The sequence below is a fragment of the Stegostoma tigrinum genome, chromosome 1, assembly GCF_030684315.1.
Source record: "Stegostoma tigrinum isolate sSteTig4 chromosome 1, sSteTig4.hap1, whole genome shotgun sequence".
Taxonomy (NCBI): Eukaryota; Metazoa; Chordata; class Chondrichthyes; order Orectolobiformes; family Stegostomatidae; genus Stegostoma; species Stegostoma tigrinum.
This window is the reverse complement of record NC_081354.1, coordinates 16910602-16928576: the sequence shown is the minus strand read 5'-3', so window position 1 is coordinate 16928576 and position 17975 is coordinate 16910602. Positions and strand designations below refer to the sequence as shown.

Here is a 17975-nt window from a genome sequence, read left to right as displayed (position 1 = left end):
GTACACCTGCATTCCGCATGGAGATGGCCTCAAGGCCCTCCGCTTCTTCCTGTCCCGCAGGCCCGACCAGGCCCCCTCCACCGACACTCTCATCCGCCTAGCGGAACTCGTCCTCACACTCAACAACTTCTCTTTTGACTCCTCCCACTTCCTACAGACTAAGGGGGTGGCCATGGGCACCCGCATGGGCCCCAGCTATGCCTGCCTCTTTGTAGGTTACGTGGAACAGTCCATCTTCCGCACCTACACAGGCCCCAAACCCCACCTCTTCCTCCGGTACATTGATGACTGTATCGGCGCCGCCTCTTGCTCCCCAGAGGAGCTCGAACAGTTCATCCACTTCACCAACACCTTCCACCCCAACCTTCAGTTCACCTGGGCCATCTCCAGCACATCCCTCACCTTCCTGGACCTCTCAGTCTCCATCTCAGGCAACCAGCTTGTAACTGATGTCCATTTCAAGCCCACCGACTCCCACAGCTACCTAGAATACACCTCCTCCCACCCACCCTCCTGCAAAAACTCCATCCCCTATTCCCAATTCCTCCGCCTCCGCCGCATCTGCTCCCACGATAAGACATTCCACTCCCGCACATCCCAGATGTCCAAGTTCTTTAAGGACCGCAACTTCCCCCCCACGGTGATTGAGAACGCCCTTGACCGCGTCTCCCGCATTTCCCGCGACACATCCCTCACACCCCGCCCCCGCCACAACCGCCCCAAGAGGATCCCCCTCGTTCTCACACACCACCCTACCAACCTCCGGATACAACGCATTATCCTCCGACACTTCCGCCATTTACAATCCGACCCCACCACCCAAGACATTTTTCCATCCCCACCCCTGTCTGCTTTCCGGAGAGACCACTCTCTCCGTGACTCCCTTGTTCGCTCCACACTGCCCTCCAACCCCACCACACCCGGCACCTTCCCCTGCAACCGCAGGAAATGCTACACTTGTCCCCACACCTCCTCCCTCACCCCCATCCCAGGCCCCAAGATGACATTCCACATTAAGCAGAGGTTCACCTGCACATCTGCCAATGTGGTATACTGCATCCACTGTACCCGGTGCGGCTTTCTCTACATTGGGGAAACCAAGCGGAGGCTTGGGGACCGCTTTGCAGAACACCTCCGCTCAGTTCGCAACAAACAACTGCACCTCCCAGTCGCAAACCATTTCCACTCCCCCTCCCATTCTCTTGATGACATGTCCATCATGGGCCTCCTGCACTGCCACAATGATGCCACCCGAAGGTTGCAGGAACAGCAACTCATATTCCGCCTGGGAACCCTGCAGCCATATGGTATCAATGTGGACTTCACCAGTTTCAAAATCTCCCCTTCCCCCACTGCATCCCTAAACCAGCCCAGTTCATCCCCTCCCCCCACTGCACCACACAACCAGCCCAGCTCTTCCCCCCCACCCACTGCATCCCAAAACCAGTCCAACCTGTCTCTGCCTCCCTAACCGGTTCTTCCTCTCACCCATCCCTTCCTCCCACCCCCAGCCGCACCCCCAGCTACCTACTAACCTCATCCCACCTCCTTGACCTGTCCGTCTTCCCTGGACTGACCTATCCCCTCCCTACCTCCCCACCTACACCCTCTCCACCTATCTTCTTTGCTCTCCATCTTCGGTCCGCCTCCCCCTCTCTCCCTATTTATTCCAGTTCCCTCCCCCCATCCCCCTCTCTGATGAAGGGTCTAGGCCCGAAACGTCAGCTTTTGTGCTCCTGAGATGCTGCTTGGCCTGCTGTGTTCATCCAGCCTCACATTTTATTATCTTGGAATCTCCAGCATCTGCAGTTCCCATTATCTCGGAAAGTCAACATTTTGAGTTTACACCCTTCATCAAGACTGGGGAGGGAGAAGGGGCCTCAGAAGTAAATGGGGTGGGTGGGGCAGGGAGAAGTTTGGTGGGATGGTGATGTGTGGGTGCGGGTAGAGGGTAGGGAGGGAGACTGGTCAGTGGGAAGGGTTGGGCAGTTAGATGGAAAAGAAGATGGGCAGGCTGTTGTCAGGTCAAGGAGGCAGGGATGAGGCTGGGGTGGGGAGATTTTGAAACCGGTGAGGCCATTAGACTATAAAGCTCGTCAGGCTGAATATGAGGTGTTGTTCCTCTAGTGTGCGTGTGGCATCATTGTGGCACTGGAGATGGCCCAGTGGGCATGTCACCATGAGAGTGAGAGTTAAAATGGTTGGCAACTATTGTTCCCCTTAGAGCAGAGGTGCCCACGGGTGGGGGTTACATGATTGAGATGTTGAAAATTATGAGGGGCGTAAATAGGATAGACAGTAAGGAACTTTTCCTCTTCGTGGAGGAATCGATGTCTAGGTGATATGGGACAGGAGGTTTGGAGGAGATGTGAGAAATAAGTTCACCCAGATGGCGGTGGGAATCTGGAACTCACTAACTGATTGATTGATTTATTGTCACATGTACCAACATACAGTGAAAAGCTTTGTTTACAAGCAGTACGGATAGATCATAGTAAGCAAAGGAAGTAAGATCAGAAAGACTAAGACAGAGGCATACAGGTTACATTGCACAGGGTGTGCGCAAGATCAACATTACTTGAGGCTAGACAGTCCATTCATCAGTCTAATAAGACTGGGAAGAAGCTGTTCCTGAACCTGTTGGTGCATATGTTCAGACTTCGGTATGTTCTGCCTGTTAGAAGCAGTGAAAGGAATTCATTACCAGGATGCGATGGGTCTTTGATCTGCCCAAAAGGGTGGTAAGGGCAGGAACCTTCAAAACATTTAAGAAGTATTCAGATGAAAACTTGCAATTCCAAGTCAATTAAGGCTATAGAGAATGTGCTGGGAAATGGGATCAGAATAGTTAGGCATTTGTTTTTGATCAGCACAGAACCAATGGGTCAAAGGGCCTTTTTCTGTGCTGCAGAACTCTGTGACTCTTCACTCTTTCAGCTGCAAAGAAGAGTCATACTAGGCTCAAAACATGAACTTTTCTCTTCCTAAATGCTGCTAAACTGCTGCGTTTCTCCAATACTTTCAGTTTTAATTTCAGATTTCCAGCAGCATTTTGCTTTTATTTTTATGAAATCTCATATCCCTTGAACAGTTTATTGCCCAAAACAGTACAATTCATGAGCATTGATATACTTGGATTTCATTAACATTAGTTTATTAAGAATAACATGTAGTTGTGTTACCTCCCATGTTTTAGGACTGCTTGACATCCTACAAATATTAGTGTAAAAATAAAATTTCCTGATATTTTAAGTTAGTGATCATTCCTGTTTCCATGAAAGATAAAGCCTGATCCTGTATCCTCAAAAGCGGACCTGACCAGCGGCCAGAACTGAGAGGGGATCTCAGTCTCCCTCTGGCACAGATATTGCCAGACCCGATTAGTGTTTCCAGCATTTACTGTTTTATTTCACATTCCCAACACTCAGCAGTGCATTTTTTTTGCTTCCAGAACCCTGGCTCCCCTCTTTGCCTTTCTGTTTAATTGAAGGCCGGGGGTGGCTGAAATAATTAACCCACCCACCCGCTTATCAGCGCAACGTTGTGGGTCAGCCTTTTGTTTTCCTGGTTTTTACCTTGTCTGGAGCTGGGAACTGGAGCTGGTTGACGTCGAGTGGCGTGATGAGAGGGATGGTATCGAGGCCATCTGTAGCTGCAGCCTTCCCATTGCTCTTCTCGGTCAAATTGTTCCCTAACTTCACCATGGTTGCAGAAGACCGGCAATCGCTGGAGAGGCTTTCCTCTATTCAGAAGCTGGGTTTTGTGGAGGGGGGTTGGTGGAGGAGAGAGATAGGGGGGGGGGGGCGAGAAAACACACACACAATGAAGCAGAGGGGGCTTTCGAGAACGAGCAGCCTCCTGTCAGAACTCAATAGCAGCACAATACTCAGGAGATCTCCAATATGCAGATTAATATTTCTCGTGTTCCACCCCCAATTGATTTTCTTCAGCTGCACATTTGGGATCGTTCGAAGGGGAGGGGATAGGGGAGAAAAACGCCAAAGGCGAGGTCAGATATTATTTAAATTTTATTTTTCCCAAACCTTTGCAACCAGGGAACGGCAGCGAATTCAAGCCCTAATCAATTTCTGCATTTAAAAAAATTTACCTCGACACACTGTAAAGCTGCGCACCAACAATGAATTGTGCTAATCAGAGGTTCATCTATTCGATACCTTTTAACCCGAAAAGAAAGCCCTACACGATCTGATGACTACAGTTTTAGAAACATGCATGTGAGGAAATGTCGAACACGTATCGTGTCCTTCAAAATATTCGAATGAATGAATACAATGTTTCTTCTCCTCATAAATCGAAACATGAAAGGCTTTAGAATCACATTGGTTCAGGAGTAAAACTACCAACAATCTCACCAGACAACATCACTTTGCAAAACACAATATATCTTCCCTTGCTGTCGATTCACATACCACCTGCTTCACAAGAAGCAGACTTGCAAACTCTCTCCTGGAATTATACCGAGGAATCAACTGCAGTAAAAATTCACCTGATTATCTACGTATGGTTTTTTTTCCAACCCCACAAAAAGAATAATATTCTTCGATCGCTGTTTCCGAGGAAACGTCGCCCGGGCTCAGATAGAAAAATGGCGGAATTAAAGAAGGCAGATCAAGAAGCGCTTCATCGGATGCAGTAAAACTCATTGATCGAGTTTGGAAAATGTTTTCATTTTCAAGCCTCGTCTGAGGTGACGCAGCCGCGGCACAGAACCTTGCAAACAACAGGACGTCCCACCTTTAAAGGGACATCAGACTATCTTCCTGCTGCATCCAGACTGCATCAAAATAGGGGAGGGGTATGTGTGTCGAAAAGCACCTTTTGTTTTTGAGAAGCTTGTAGATTAATCCGATTTCTTTATGTTTAACGTCGGTTTTCCATTGGTTCCCCCCTGTGTGCAAGTATGAAAATGTTACTGGTGTCGAACGAAGCGCCCCTCAAACACGATAGAAACACTAAGCATTTTTTTTCCTGAGTGGAGGAAGGTTTCTGGTCGTTTCCCCGTGGATCCGTACTGGGACCCTCGCTTTTCCAGATATATGCTAATAATCTCGATCATGGTGTGCGGGGGTACAGTTTCAAAGACCTCATCTGGAGTACTGTAAGCGGTTTTGTTCCCCTTAATTAAGGAAAGATATTGTTTCATTGGAGGCAGTTCAGAGAAGGTACTCTTGGATGATCCCTGGTATGGAGGGAATGTCTTACCAGCAAAGGTTAAACAGCTGGTGTCTCAACATGCTGGAGTTTAGAAGAATGTGAGGTGATCTCATTGAACTATATAGGATTCTTAAGGGGCTTGACAGGGTAAATGCTGAGAGATGTAGTTGATGGGAAATGTTCATCCTGGAGACCAGTTACTAGCGGTGTACCGCAAGGGTCGGTGTTGGGTCCACTGCTGTTTGTCATTTTTATAAATGACCTGGATGAGGACGTAGAAGGATGGGTTAGTAAATTTGCAGACGACACTAAGGTCGGTGGAGTTGTGGATAGTGATGAAAGATGCTGTAGGTTGCAGAGAGACATAGATAAGCTGCAGAGCTGGGCTGAGAGGTGGCAAATGGAGTTTAATGCGGACAAGTGTGAGGTGATGCACTTTGGTAGGAGTAACCGGAAGGCAAAGTACTGGGCTAATGGTTAGAATCTTGGTAGTGCAGATGAGCAGAGAGATCTCAGTGTCCATGTACACAGATCCTTGAAAGTTGCCACCCAGGTTGACAGGGCTGTTAAGAAGGCATACAGTGTTTTAGCTTTTATTAATAGAGGGATCGAGTTCCAGAACCAAGAGGTTATGGTGAAGCTGTACAAAACTCTGGTGCGGCCGCACTTGGAGTATTGTGTACAGTTCTGATCACCACATTATATGAAGGATGTGGAAGCTTTGGAAAGGGTGCAGAGGAGATTTACTAGGATGTTGCCTGGTATGGAGGGAATGTCTTACGAGGAAAGGCTGAGGGACTTGAGGCTGTTTTCGTTAGAGAGAAGGTTGAGAGGTGACTTAATTGAAACATATAAAATAATCAGAGGGTTAGATAGGGTGGATAGGGAGAGCCTTTTTTCTAGGATGGTGACGGCGAGCACGAGGGGGCATACCTTTAAATTGGGGGGTGAAAGATATAAGACAGATGTCAGAGGTAGTTTCTTTACTCAGAGAGTAGTAAGGGAATGGAACGCTTTGCCTGCAATGGTAGTAGATTTGCCAACTTTAGGTACATTTAAGTCGTCATTGGATAAGCATATGGACGTACATGGAATAGTGTAGGTTAGATGGGCTTGAGATCGGTATGACAGGTCGGCACAACATCAAGGGCCGAAGGGCCTGTACTGTGCTGTAATGTTCTATGTTCTATGTTTCCTCTTGTGGGAAAGTCTAGGACCGGAGGCCATGGTCTCAGAATAAGGGGAGCCAATGATGAGGAGGAATTTCATGTCTCAACAGGGTTGTGACTCTTGGGAACTCTGCCACAGAAAGTTGTGTGGGAAGAGATAATGGGAAGAGTCCTTTTGTATAAATTAAAGCTGAAATAGACTCTTGATCAGTAGGGGAAGGGCAGGAAAGTGGACAGGAAAATTGTTAGATCAGTCATGATCCTATTGAATGGTGGAACAAGTTGGAAGGACTAAGTGGCCTACTCCTGTTCCTGTTTCTTACGGTCTTATGGACACAAAACATAGAAAATCTAAATTGTGAAGAGGACAGTGTGGAAGTAAAAAAAAAATTGTTAAGTTGGTGGAATGGTCTGATAGGTGACAGGTGAAGTTCAAGGTAAGGAAGTGTAAGGTGATGCACTTTTGTCCGAAGTACATGAAAAGACTAGAAAATAAAGGATACTATCTTAAGGGTATACAGGAGCAAAGACATTGGTGTGTAGGTACTTAAGTAATTAAAGGTGACAGGGCAAGTATAGAGACCTGTTAATAAAGCATATGGTTTTCTAGTATGAGCACAGAGTGCATTTACAGGGAGGATGTGCTGAACCTATAGGACATTGATTTAATATCAGCTAGTGTATTGTGTACAGTTGTAGTACTATGGAAAGGATATGAATACATTAAAGAGAGTGCAAAATAGGTTTGTGAGCATGATTCCAGGGATCAGATACTTCAAAAATGAGGATAGATTGGAGAAGTTGGGATTGTTTTCTTTGTCAAGATTAAGGCTGAGGAAGTTTGATACAGATTTTCAAAATCACGAGTGGTTAGGTCAGAGTAGGTAAGGGAAACTGGTGCTAATCATAAAATGATCAAGAACCTGAAGGCAACATTTTAAAATGTTTTGTAAGAGAAGCAAATGCAATATGAGAGCTTCTTTTTCACACAGTGGCCCTCATTGAGAATCAATGGGGGAGGGAGCTGTCCTTCACAAAGCTGACATGAGCCAGTCATACTTGCAATTATTGTTAGACAAGAATTCCCAAAAGTATTCTGCAAGTAATACCCATAATGGTTTGTACCTGTAATCAAGACTGCCACTTGGGGTGTCGTCAGCCACTGCTATATTTCAGTGGACCATGGAAGACATTTTACAAGGTCCTTCCCAGGTTGCCATTTATCTGGATGACATGCTAATAACAGGGAAAACCAATAAAGAGCACTTAGAGAGCTTGGACACAGTCCTTAGACATTTCTCGAAGGCAGGCATATGCTTTAGCAGAGAGAATTGAGTGTTCCAGCAACCCCAAGTGACCTGCTCGGGCTACAGAGTTGACAAGATTGGGTTACAACTGTTAGAAGATAAACTGACAGGGATCAAAGGGTCCCAGCCACCACATCTGTACGAGCACAGGTCTTGCTTTGGATTTGTGAATTATTTTGGAAAGTTCATTTGTAACCTGACCTCCCCCCTAGCACCCTTACATCTGCTATTGAAAAAGGATAGCCTTGGAAATGGTCTCATAGCCAAGACATAGCCTTCAGGTAAGTAAAGAAGCAACTATCATTATCTAAGGTGTGGTGCACTATGTCCCAGCCAAGATCTAGTGCTGACATGCATTGCCTTCCCATACAGTATCAAGGAAGTGTTGGTTCATAGATGGCTGATAGAGAGGAATACCAACTAGTATGTGCTTCCCGGACATTGGCTGATGCAGAACACAAATACGCATGGTCAATGTGAGGTCAGATCCTGTAACATACAAAGTATGGGTAGATGAGGTGGTCCTGAACAAGCACCTGGACCACATGAAAGTTGCAAACTCACGAACAGGACAGGAGCAAAACATACCCAGTCTTTCAGGACAGCCGGAGAGTGTCGGAACCCATGTGTTCTCCCCCATCATCTAGCGTCCAAGAAACCTCAGAGTCTGAGATGGACATAGCGGATATTGCAGCCTCAATGCCTTTACTGCCTGAAGAAGAGGATGAATTTCTGCTGAAACCCTCCAGGCACAAGAGGTGGGCTACAGTTTGTATACACACTGCCCATTTCCGAGGCAGAGTTGGAGGAAATGGACCAGTTTGAAAATGCCCAGGAGACACAAAGGGTGTCTTTTTTGAATATTAATGTAACTCGTCAACATTTTGAAATACTCTACGTAGTGAAACCACAGCTACCAGGCCTAAAGAGGGCAGAACTAGGGAATTCCAGGACTAGGCCATTTCACCAAGCAAGATTTTCTTAAAAGGGCACTGTTTAGCTGAGCAGTACCATTTTGGTTAGTTAGTCCAAGGCCACTACATTACCTGATGTGCTTTTTGACACAAGTTAAATTTAAAATTCTGACTGCGAAAATTACAATAAAATCTTAACCCTTACTCCTTACTGCTGTTTTTTGTATTTAATATATCCCTCAGCAATAAAATAAAACCAACTTTCAATAGCAACAAAGCAAACGCTTCATCTCACGTCATTGAACTGGATACTTCCCACTGTTGGGTTAGATTTTGAAATCCTCAGCCAAAGTTGGCTGGCTTACACAAGAAAAAGAGCAAGCCTATAGCCCCAGACTTAGAGGGGAGGGATGCAGTGATCGTAACGAGATCAGCCAGGTGGACCTCATAGAATATGACTTCGCCGATTGGAGCCTTTGACCTAGTACAATCAGGGAGCCCTAGCTGACAGTTATAAACAGGCATGTCAGAGTTTCTGCTCACTGTGACAGCTGGACCGGTGTCAAATTCTATGCACATGTAAATAAAGGGTGACTTGGCGATTTGATATCAGCGTCTGTGAAGTTATTTCATTCTGCATAATGGGTATGAAGAAGGAACTTGAGCATATATTCCCAATTGGCACTTCAGTGAAGTGCTGCAGTAATATACCCTTTGGATGAGATGTTAAACCAAGACTCTGACTATCCCCTTAGCTGTACATAAGATATCCCAATGGCACTAATTGGAGAAGAGCAAGGGAACTCTCTCAGTGATGAACTATTATTTATCTATCTTCCATTTCAAAATAAGTAGGTCCTGTCCCTTTTCTCAGTATAACGTATAATCGTTTATCTGTGAAGCACTTTTGGGGAGTTTCTGGAAATTAACATTTAAATGAAATGTCATCTCATGCTTTTTTTTTATAAAATCAGATCTGCTGATGACAACAGATTTGTGGTTAGGCATCCAGAAAAGAAAAGTATTTATAGTTTTCTATTTGAAGTATCTGGAAAAATTAAGTGGAATGTTGATATGGGCTTATTACCAGCTGATGAGATTGTATATGTAAGTTAGTGCACAAAGGAAGATGCAATCCACTTGCGTAATGCAGTGATCTCTATCAAAGATAAAAAATAATTTAGCAGCATTAGTTGTTCATTCACTGAAAATGCCATCCACTGAGTAACTGTGCTCAATAGTTTTAAGTAAATTACGGAAAAAATATTTATACCTCATTTCCTTCCTAACGTATGATGACCAGGGACTGAATGCAATACTTCAATTGAGGCCATATCACAGTTCTCTTCAGGTTTAATGTAACTTCCTTACTTTTGTATAGTTTTCCCTGTTGATAAAACCCAGGATGCTATAAGCTTTATCAACTGCATTCTCAACTGTCCTGCCAACTTCAATGACTTATGCGCAAATATAACGTCACTTTATTTTGCACCCCTTTTAGAATTATACCCTTTATTTTGTCTCTCTTTATGTCTTTATGTTGTCTCTCTGTGTTCTTCCCACCAAAATTAAACATTTTGCACTTCCATGGTAAAAGGCAAGAATGTTGATGATGGACGATTCAGTAGTGCTAATGCAAGGGCAGATGATGAGATTCTCTATTTGGGAAATTGTAATTGCTTGGCAGTTATGTGGTGTGAATATTGCTCATCAATCCAAGCCTGAGTGTTATCTAGGTCTATCTAAATGATAGCTTGGAATGTTTCTGTATCCAAGAAATTGTGAATGGTGCTGAACGCTGTGCAATCATCAGGGAACAGCCCTATTTCTGTTCTCATGATTGAGGGAAGGTCATTGATGAAGTATTTGAAAATGGTTGGGCCGAGGACACGAACCTGAGGAACTCCTGCAACAATGTATTGAGGCTGAGATCATTTATCTCCAACAACCACAACCATCTTCCTATTTTTCTGGATGTGATTCCAAGCAGTGGCGAATTTTTCTGGTAGATTCCTATTGACTTCAATTTTAATTGGCCACAGTGTTTTCCGAAGCAAGAAAGGTTAGATCCAATATAAACTGATTATGAGCTATTTTTCACAGTGAAATGAATGCATTAAAACCATAACGATTAGCATCTTTTAAATGAAGAAATTACATTTTCTTCAAATAATAGAAAACTAATAACCCGGTCTGCTTCCCCAAATAGATAGACTATTTTGACTTAAGTATGGCAACCTCCAACTGTACTCCACTATCTCCAGCTCTAAATCATGACAAAGCCTTTGCAGTTTTTCATTTAAAAAATTTCAGTGATCTTATAGGCTTTGCTGAAAACATTAGTTTATACCTCTGGTTCCAACAGAAAGGAAGCCTGATGTGGCGAAAGCCAGAGTCAGTGTTTATTGACCACTGAGATAAGCAAAATAATTGCTATTGTTCAGAGATTTGAACTGAACCGAATAATTCATGGAAGCTATTCGTGATCTGTTTCTGCTATTTCCTCCATTCCAACCGTGTTATTATTAGGACGTAACCATTGACTGTACCTTAGGGTCAGCTGAAGCCAAGCTGATGTTTGAATTCTGGGCTTTTTGTGTAGGTATTGCTGGGATGAAAATTATGGACTTTGTGGCTAAACCAAAAATTCTAGTTCTTTTTGAAGAAATTATTGAAGCTGGGAAACTATTATTCCGAAACTGTTTTTTGATGAATAGTAAGTAACTGAGCGTAATGTTATATATAAATTTTGTGTACTTGCATTTGCAAAGGTTGGCATTATTCCACAATGTTGATAGACAAAAAAGAATATGTAAAGTTTATCAGCTTCTTCTGACACTTGCTTCACTGGCTAGGGAGAATTAAGTTGTAGAATGCTCGTCAGCTCAGGCAGTATCTCTGGAATGAGAGACAGAATCAACAAACTCTATTTAATAGAGGCAAGACACTATCACCCACCAACTGGTGAACCAACAAGAGCCCCCATAACCTCATATGGAAGAGGCCTAATTGTGCCAATTTGGCACTTAAGTAGGGAGGAGCAGATCTTCCCATGATTAAGATGCTGAATGCTGAAGGCTCACCACTGAGAGCTACTGACCAATCAAAGGCTAGCAGCTTTTTGTTGCCCAGCAACACCATCAGAGTGTTTGCAAGACAAGAATTGAATTGCACACATCACTTTTATGAACTGGAGTGGGTTAGGATATCATCCAAACTGCTGAATTAATTAGTGCCTTCAAATCACTGTCATTGATCCATTATTTTCTGTTTTCAAAGAAATTGAACCATTTTGTATAGATCGATATAAGCTTTGTATTATTTCATGGAAAGAAAAGCACCATAATCTTATTCTGCTCTTCAAATTATTTTGTATTGTGTTTGCGAGAACAAGTAGCTATCCCTTAGAAACTTTAGTCAATTAAGATGTTGCCGGTCCTCTTCGAGGTGTAAAAAGTAGTACAGTGGTGACTCTGCTTCCAATATGTTTTAAGTTGCACTGCTTATTCTGCTAAATTCTGAGGAATTTACTAAGATAGTACCAAAATTTCATCTCTGTTCTGTGCCAAAGTTAGCTGGTCTCAATTGGGAAGCAAGCCGGATTTACCTTAGTATCTCTGATAGGAAAGTGAGTGTGCTGGTGGTTGGGTTTCTAGGATGTTGAGACAAGAACCATTGGAGGGGAGGTGTTGCTCCTGAACATTATATAGTAGACCCCTTGCTATAAAGTGAAATCTCATGTGCTCAGATATGTTGATTTCCACAGTTGAATAGTTTACTAATTGTCACTCTCCAGGTTTACATGTGAAGATCAAGCCTTCGTACTGTGAAGAATGCTAATCGGACCAGTAAAAGTTAATGAAATTAGAAGAAAAAAAAGGATAAAAATTGCAGAGACACCTGTTATTTTTACTGCCCAATACGCAGCTATTTGCATTATCATTTCAGTTTTACTTTCAGAGAGTATGAAGCTCTCAATATTCCAATAACTGCATCTCACAGATTAGAATTATTTAAATATCAGCTAGCTCAGGACAATTTTGATTTTTAGGCACTGTGTTAAGAGGTGATCTTGCACCAGTCATCTGTTTTATATTCCAATTAGGAGAGGTGTATAACAATTGGTTAATCAAATATCACTCATTTTGCACTATTGCTGAAAGTCAGATGTACCCAAAAACAGTACAATGTTGAAATTCTCTGCAGTGAATCTTGAGAGTATCGACACAGAGTCCGCTGCCCATATTTCTTTAATAATACACAAATAGCGGGCCTCTTTGGCTGATACTTATGATTTGGAGGGGTGGGGAAGTGTCACCGGGCAATGTAGTTTTGGCTATTAGTTTGGCATGCAAACCTACAGGGAGAGATTCAACATACTGACTTTAGGCTTAGGGTTTGGTTAAGAAACATTGTGGCGGGTGGAGCGTCTGGCATGTGTGATTTTTGTACATGCTGTGAATATTTAATCCTACAGGTTGACAGGTTTGGTTTTCAGCTAAGAAGGGAGCACACAAGTGGACATTGCAGAATCAAATAGATCCCATCCCATAGACAGGGTCCTCTTTCTTCCTGGACTGTGAACCCTGATCCTGGGGCATGATGTCCTGTGTACAATCCCGTGGGTTGGGGCTCCAATCCAGGCATGAGAATGGCAGTTCTGATGATTATTTCTAAAATATGTTTCTCAATAAAGTTAGAACTCAATCTAAATAGCAACATGAACTAAATGAATAATCGTTTTGTCTTCTATGAGGAAACACTTCTTGCAGTACATATTGCGTGAATTGCAGTTGTAGAACTTTTGTTGATATATTCATTCTTCAAATCAGTATTTATTGCCTCTCACTAAATGCCCTTGTGCTGAGCTGCTTTCTGGAACCACTGCATCCTGTCTGGTGTTGTGAAACATCTACAGTGCTGTGAGGAAGGGCATATTGACCCTGGTTGAGGGTAATTCTGAAATTCAGACCATCTCGCCTTCCCAACAGTGCAGAGAATGTTCACCAGATTGATCTCTCGGACAAAGTGGTTGCCTTAGAGAAAAAAATTCAGCAGGTCAGGCCTAGTTTAAGAGAATTAGAGGCGATTATCTTAAAACATGGTGACGCAGTTTGATTCTGAGAGAGCTCAACAGCATAGATGCTGAGGAGATATTTCCTTTTATAAGGGAATTTGAAATTGGGGGCACAATTTTAAAATAAGAAGGACGGGGATGAAGAGGAATTTCTTCTTTCAAGGGTCATGTCATTGGAATTCTCTTCCACAGAGTGCAGTGGAATCTAGGTCATTGACAATACTCAAAGCTGAATTTTTAGATTGACCTGCCATTAACACGGGAGCCATATTATGGAGAGTCGGCAAAAAATTGAATTAATAGCCGCATCAGCTCAACTGTGGTCTTATTAAATGGAGAGGCAAGATTGATGGGCCAAATGGCCTGCTCCAACTCTTATTTCTTATGATCTTAAGCATATAAGTACAGGGGACAGTGATATGAAGGAGAAATAAATAAGGGAAACAAAACAAAACTAGAAACAGAATTCTCTGCTAACCATAGTTAAGCCACCAGGTAATGAACTCTTCATCAGTACTATGAAACAGAACAACAATTAAATAACGAAGAATGATAAGATTCCTTTTCACTTGTTCACAGTATTCAGGAATTTAACATTCAGTGTTTCATTGAAAATGCTGTAAAAGATAATTAAATCAGTGAGATGTTTCCACCCAACAGAACTGCTAGTAGGAAGGTTCTGAAGATAGTTAAAGTGCTAGGAACAGTTCGGGTTTGAGCCATTTAGTTCAACCTGGTCGTCGTTGTAATTACTGGCTGCTTCAATCATCTTCCTAATTAAAAGTATTGTACATTGCCAAGAATATTAAAATATTCTTCCACTCATTCTGGTACTCTTTCGTCCCAGTTCACATCTATTCACCCACATTTCAGTAATCATGCAGTTCAGCTTAGCTGCTGACCCTTTTATCCTTTCATCTCTCCCAGTCCATTGTAAAATAAAATGTTCAATTGCAGGACTTCCTTCCTCTCCATTTCACTGTTAACAGCCACCAACACTTGAAAAAAGTGTTTATCTAATATTTATTCACTTGCTACCACACTTACAGTAAAATTGCAGAAATCATGACAACAATATCATTTTCATCACAATGTTAATGGACAATGTTGCTCAGCCACCCACCGCTTGACTTTCTCTCAACTATATCAAGGTTGATTTAGCAATCTTCAGAAAGGTGAGGATGTTTAAATTAATTTTCACAACTCTAATAGGAGCTTCTCCGCAAAGCACCATCTGCTTAAGTGTGATTTTTGTAGCTACAGAAGTGACAGCTCCAAATGGTCCCGTGGTGCAGTGATAGTGTTCCTATCTCTGGGCCAGAAGGTCTGGGTTGAAGTCCCATCTTGGGATATGATGAGCCATGATGGTCTGTCATAACAGTAAGTGACAGCTGACTCAATGGGCTGGAATTTTCATTTGGCTGAAGGGGCTGGACAGGACACAGGATCTGTACAACGGCCTCTAATCTTAGTGTGGCGGGTAAACAATTATGCTCCTTGGGGGCATAATTCAGGCAACTACGTCACATGGGCCATTGATTTGAAACTGTGATGGCCTTCCACCAGAAGGCCAGATAACATCAGAGACAGAGGCTCCAATTTATTTGGAAGGCTGCACTCTGTCAAACAGCCACAAATTTGCTGTTGGTATCTGATCCTTATGACCCTCTTCCTACCTAATATGTGACCATGTAACCAGGAGTGGAAGCACTGGGACCCTGCATACCTATCTCAGCAATTCCCAATTCTGATGGTGGAGATGCTGATTTATCAGTACTGGATGACCTCCTAACGACAGGCTAGACTCAGGTCTTACACTCAGCTGTTTCCTGTTCTTTTTTTGCTCCCTCTCGTCAGTAGTGCACTTCTTCTCAAAAATTGCATTGATCATCAGTTGCCAACAAATGGTGCTCTTGGAGGCCCAGAAATGCTCCTGACATCAATGTCCTGACCCAAAGCCCAAAGGCTGTGCTATGAAACCAGTTTCAGTCTATGAAAATCTTATATACAATGGCCTAGTGGTATTATCATTGGACTGTTAATCCCGAGACCCCCAATAACATTCTGGGAACCTGGGTTCAAATCCCACCACGGCGGATGGTGGAATTTGAATTCAATAAATGACTGGCATTAAAAATCTAATGATGACCCTGTTGAGTGTTGAAAAAAACCATCTGGTTCAGTAATGACCTTTAGGGAAGGAAACTGCCATCTTTACCTGGTCTGGCCTACATATGAGCTCAGACCCACAACAACAAGGTTGACTCTTAATTACCTTGAGGCAATTAGGGATGGGCAATAAATGCTGCCTAGCCAGTGACGCCCCCATCCCGTGAATGAATAAAGGCTTGAGGATTGATGCGAGTTGAATTTGCATGTCTGTTTTCGGTCTGTATATTCTCATCTGAAGGTCTCCCATCTTGAAGCATGGCTGACAATTAGGTAGAAAGGGCAAGTTCTGTGAGTTTATGAGTATATGCTGTGGATAAAAAGCACCTTTACAGCAGGAATCACTTTATAGTAAGCAGCCTTTGTGCCTTACATGTCTTTTCCTTATTAGATTTCCAATATCCGCCATTACATGTGTTCTGGTCCCAGTCCCTTCACAGATGAACAGAGCATTTTGCAGTGCAGAATAGGCTATTCAGCCAATTGGGAATGTCCTGATGTTTACACTGCTCAGAAGCATCTCCCAGCTTACTCCATCTCACTCTATCAACTTAACCCCACCCCCCCATTCCTTTCTCCAATTTGTACTTCTCTAACCTCCCTATAAGTACATCGTTCTAGAGTCTGTGCAACACTTAGCTAAATTACCAGGACTAGTGGCATCTCAGATAGGTAGCCCTAGCTATCAGATTGGGAAACCCTCTCTGCTCATTTACGTCCATTGAACAGGGATTAAAAATAGTACCAGCCCAGCACTCACCTATAGAATCAACTTGGTAACTCTACAGTTGATTTACATGTACACATTGGGCTGGAGTTTTCCGCATGATTTGGAAACCCCACAGTGGCACTAAATGAAGCTCCTGAGGCTGCAACTGCCAGAACGAGGACCAACCATCCCAGAGATACTTCCATCACTGCACTTCCTCCCAAGTGGCCACCTCCAAGCTTACCAGGCCAGCAGATCTGAAACCTCAGCAATGCCGACCTCTCAGCAGTCCTTTGGGATGAGTTTGGCACTGCCGTTTAAAAAAAATGTTAAAATTAGAGAAGCCATGCGGGCAGGTCCCTTCATTGCTTCATTGGAACCAACAAGTTGGCCTTCCTTGCTTGCATCCCTTCTTTGGGGCATGAGATTTCTAGTTCTAATTACCCCCAGGACTGTCACAAGAAGGTCATTTTCATCAATCTAGCACCCACCCCAACAGTACATTGTTGCTTGCAATATACTGATTGGCCCAAGAGAAACAATTGGACCTTAGTTTAAATTGCTTGCCACATTTACCTCCTTGGTAGCAGAAGTGCTACGAGATATGCTGACGCTGATGGCCGTTATTTTTCCCAACTCTCAACACCCCTTTTCTCCCCTTACCTCCCAGGGGCCTGAAAAATTTTGACCATTATATTTGACCCACATCCATCTCAGCCAAGATTGCTAAGTATCTGAACTTAATGCTGAAACTTAATAAGGCTGAAACAGAGAGTTGTCCTCATATGTAAGGATTTAATTTCAAATGCACATATCCCTATGATCTGAGCATAATTTCCACTTCCCTTAATAAGCTACAAGGGAGAAAAACTGTGCTCACAGCTAAGAAAGGTTATTCAATGAGCTGAAGAAGAAAATGCAAGCTTATCAGTTCTGCAGCAAGGTCCAAAAGCCTCTATTGTACGTTATGGAATTTTGATCATTGTGTTAAAAATAAACTCACTTTGAACATGTAACAAAGCCTAGTACTGGAAGAACGTTGGAGGTTAGTCCTGCCTGACATTGGCAAGAGAAACCTCTGCACTGCAACATTCCCACTACCTTCACATTTAGATTGAAAAATAGGCACTGCTGCTTCCAAATAACTCCCTAGTTGCACCCACAGAAAACTACAATAGCAAAAAAAGGATCTGAATTTCATTTTTCAATTGTTACATCCATAAAATCTCAGCCCATTTTTAAACACTGAATTCAAATAACATATTGACAAGCAAAAATCACATTTGTAACATGATACATTTTGGACACTGTTTCATTTTTGAAGACAAGATAATAAATGGTAACACTGCTGTTTACAATTACACATTCAGATCTATCCCCCGTAGTCATATTTCATTTCATTCTGTGAGGTGAAGTGACAGTTGATTGCAGATTCCCCACACTACTGCTAGATTG

The 17975-nt window shown here is 43.1% G+C and overlaps 2 protein-coding genes across 3 annotated transcripts in view; one reads left to right on the top strand and one right to left on the bottom strand.

The window, feature by feature from the left end:
* The window catches only part of LOC125454692 (neuronal vesicle trafficking-associated protein 1-like), a 64411-nt gene extending 59636 nt beyond the window's left edge, over positions 1–4775 (bottom strand). Inside the window, exons 1-2 of one of the 2 annotated variants that reach the window (XM_059655188.1) lie at positions 4508–4775; positions 3576–3753 (exon numbers count right to left, since the gene is read on the bottom strand). In XM_059655188.1, coding sequence (XP_059511171.1) covers positions 3576–3704 — 129 coding nt within the window. In that variant the 5' untranslated portion in view covers positions 3705–3753; positions 4508–4775. The other variant, XM_059655205.1, reaches the window with a different exon arrangement.
* Positions 1–17975, top strand: part of pigg (phosphatidylinositol glycan anchor biosynthesis class G) — a 98330-nt gene that overhangs the window by 10626 nt on the left and 69729 nt on the right. The gene's annotated exons all lie outside the window — the stretch shown is intronic.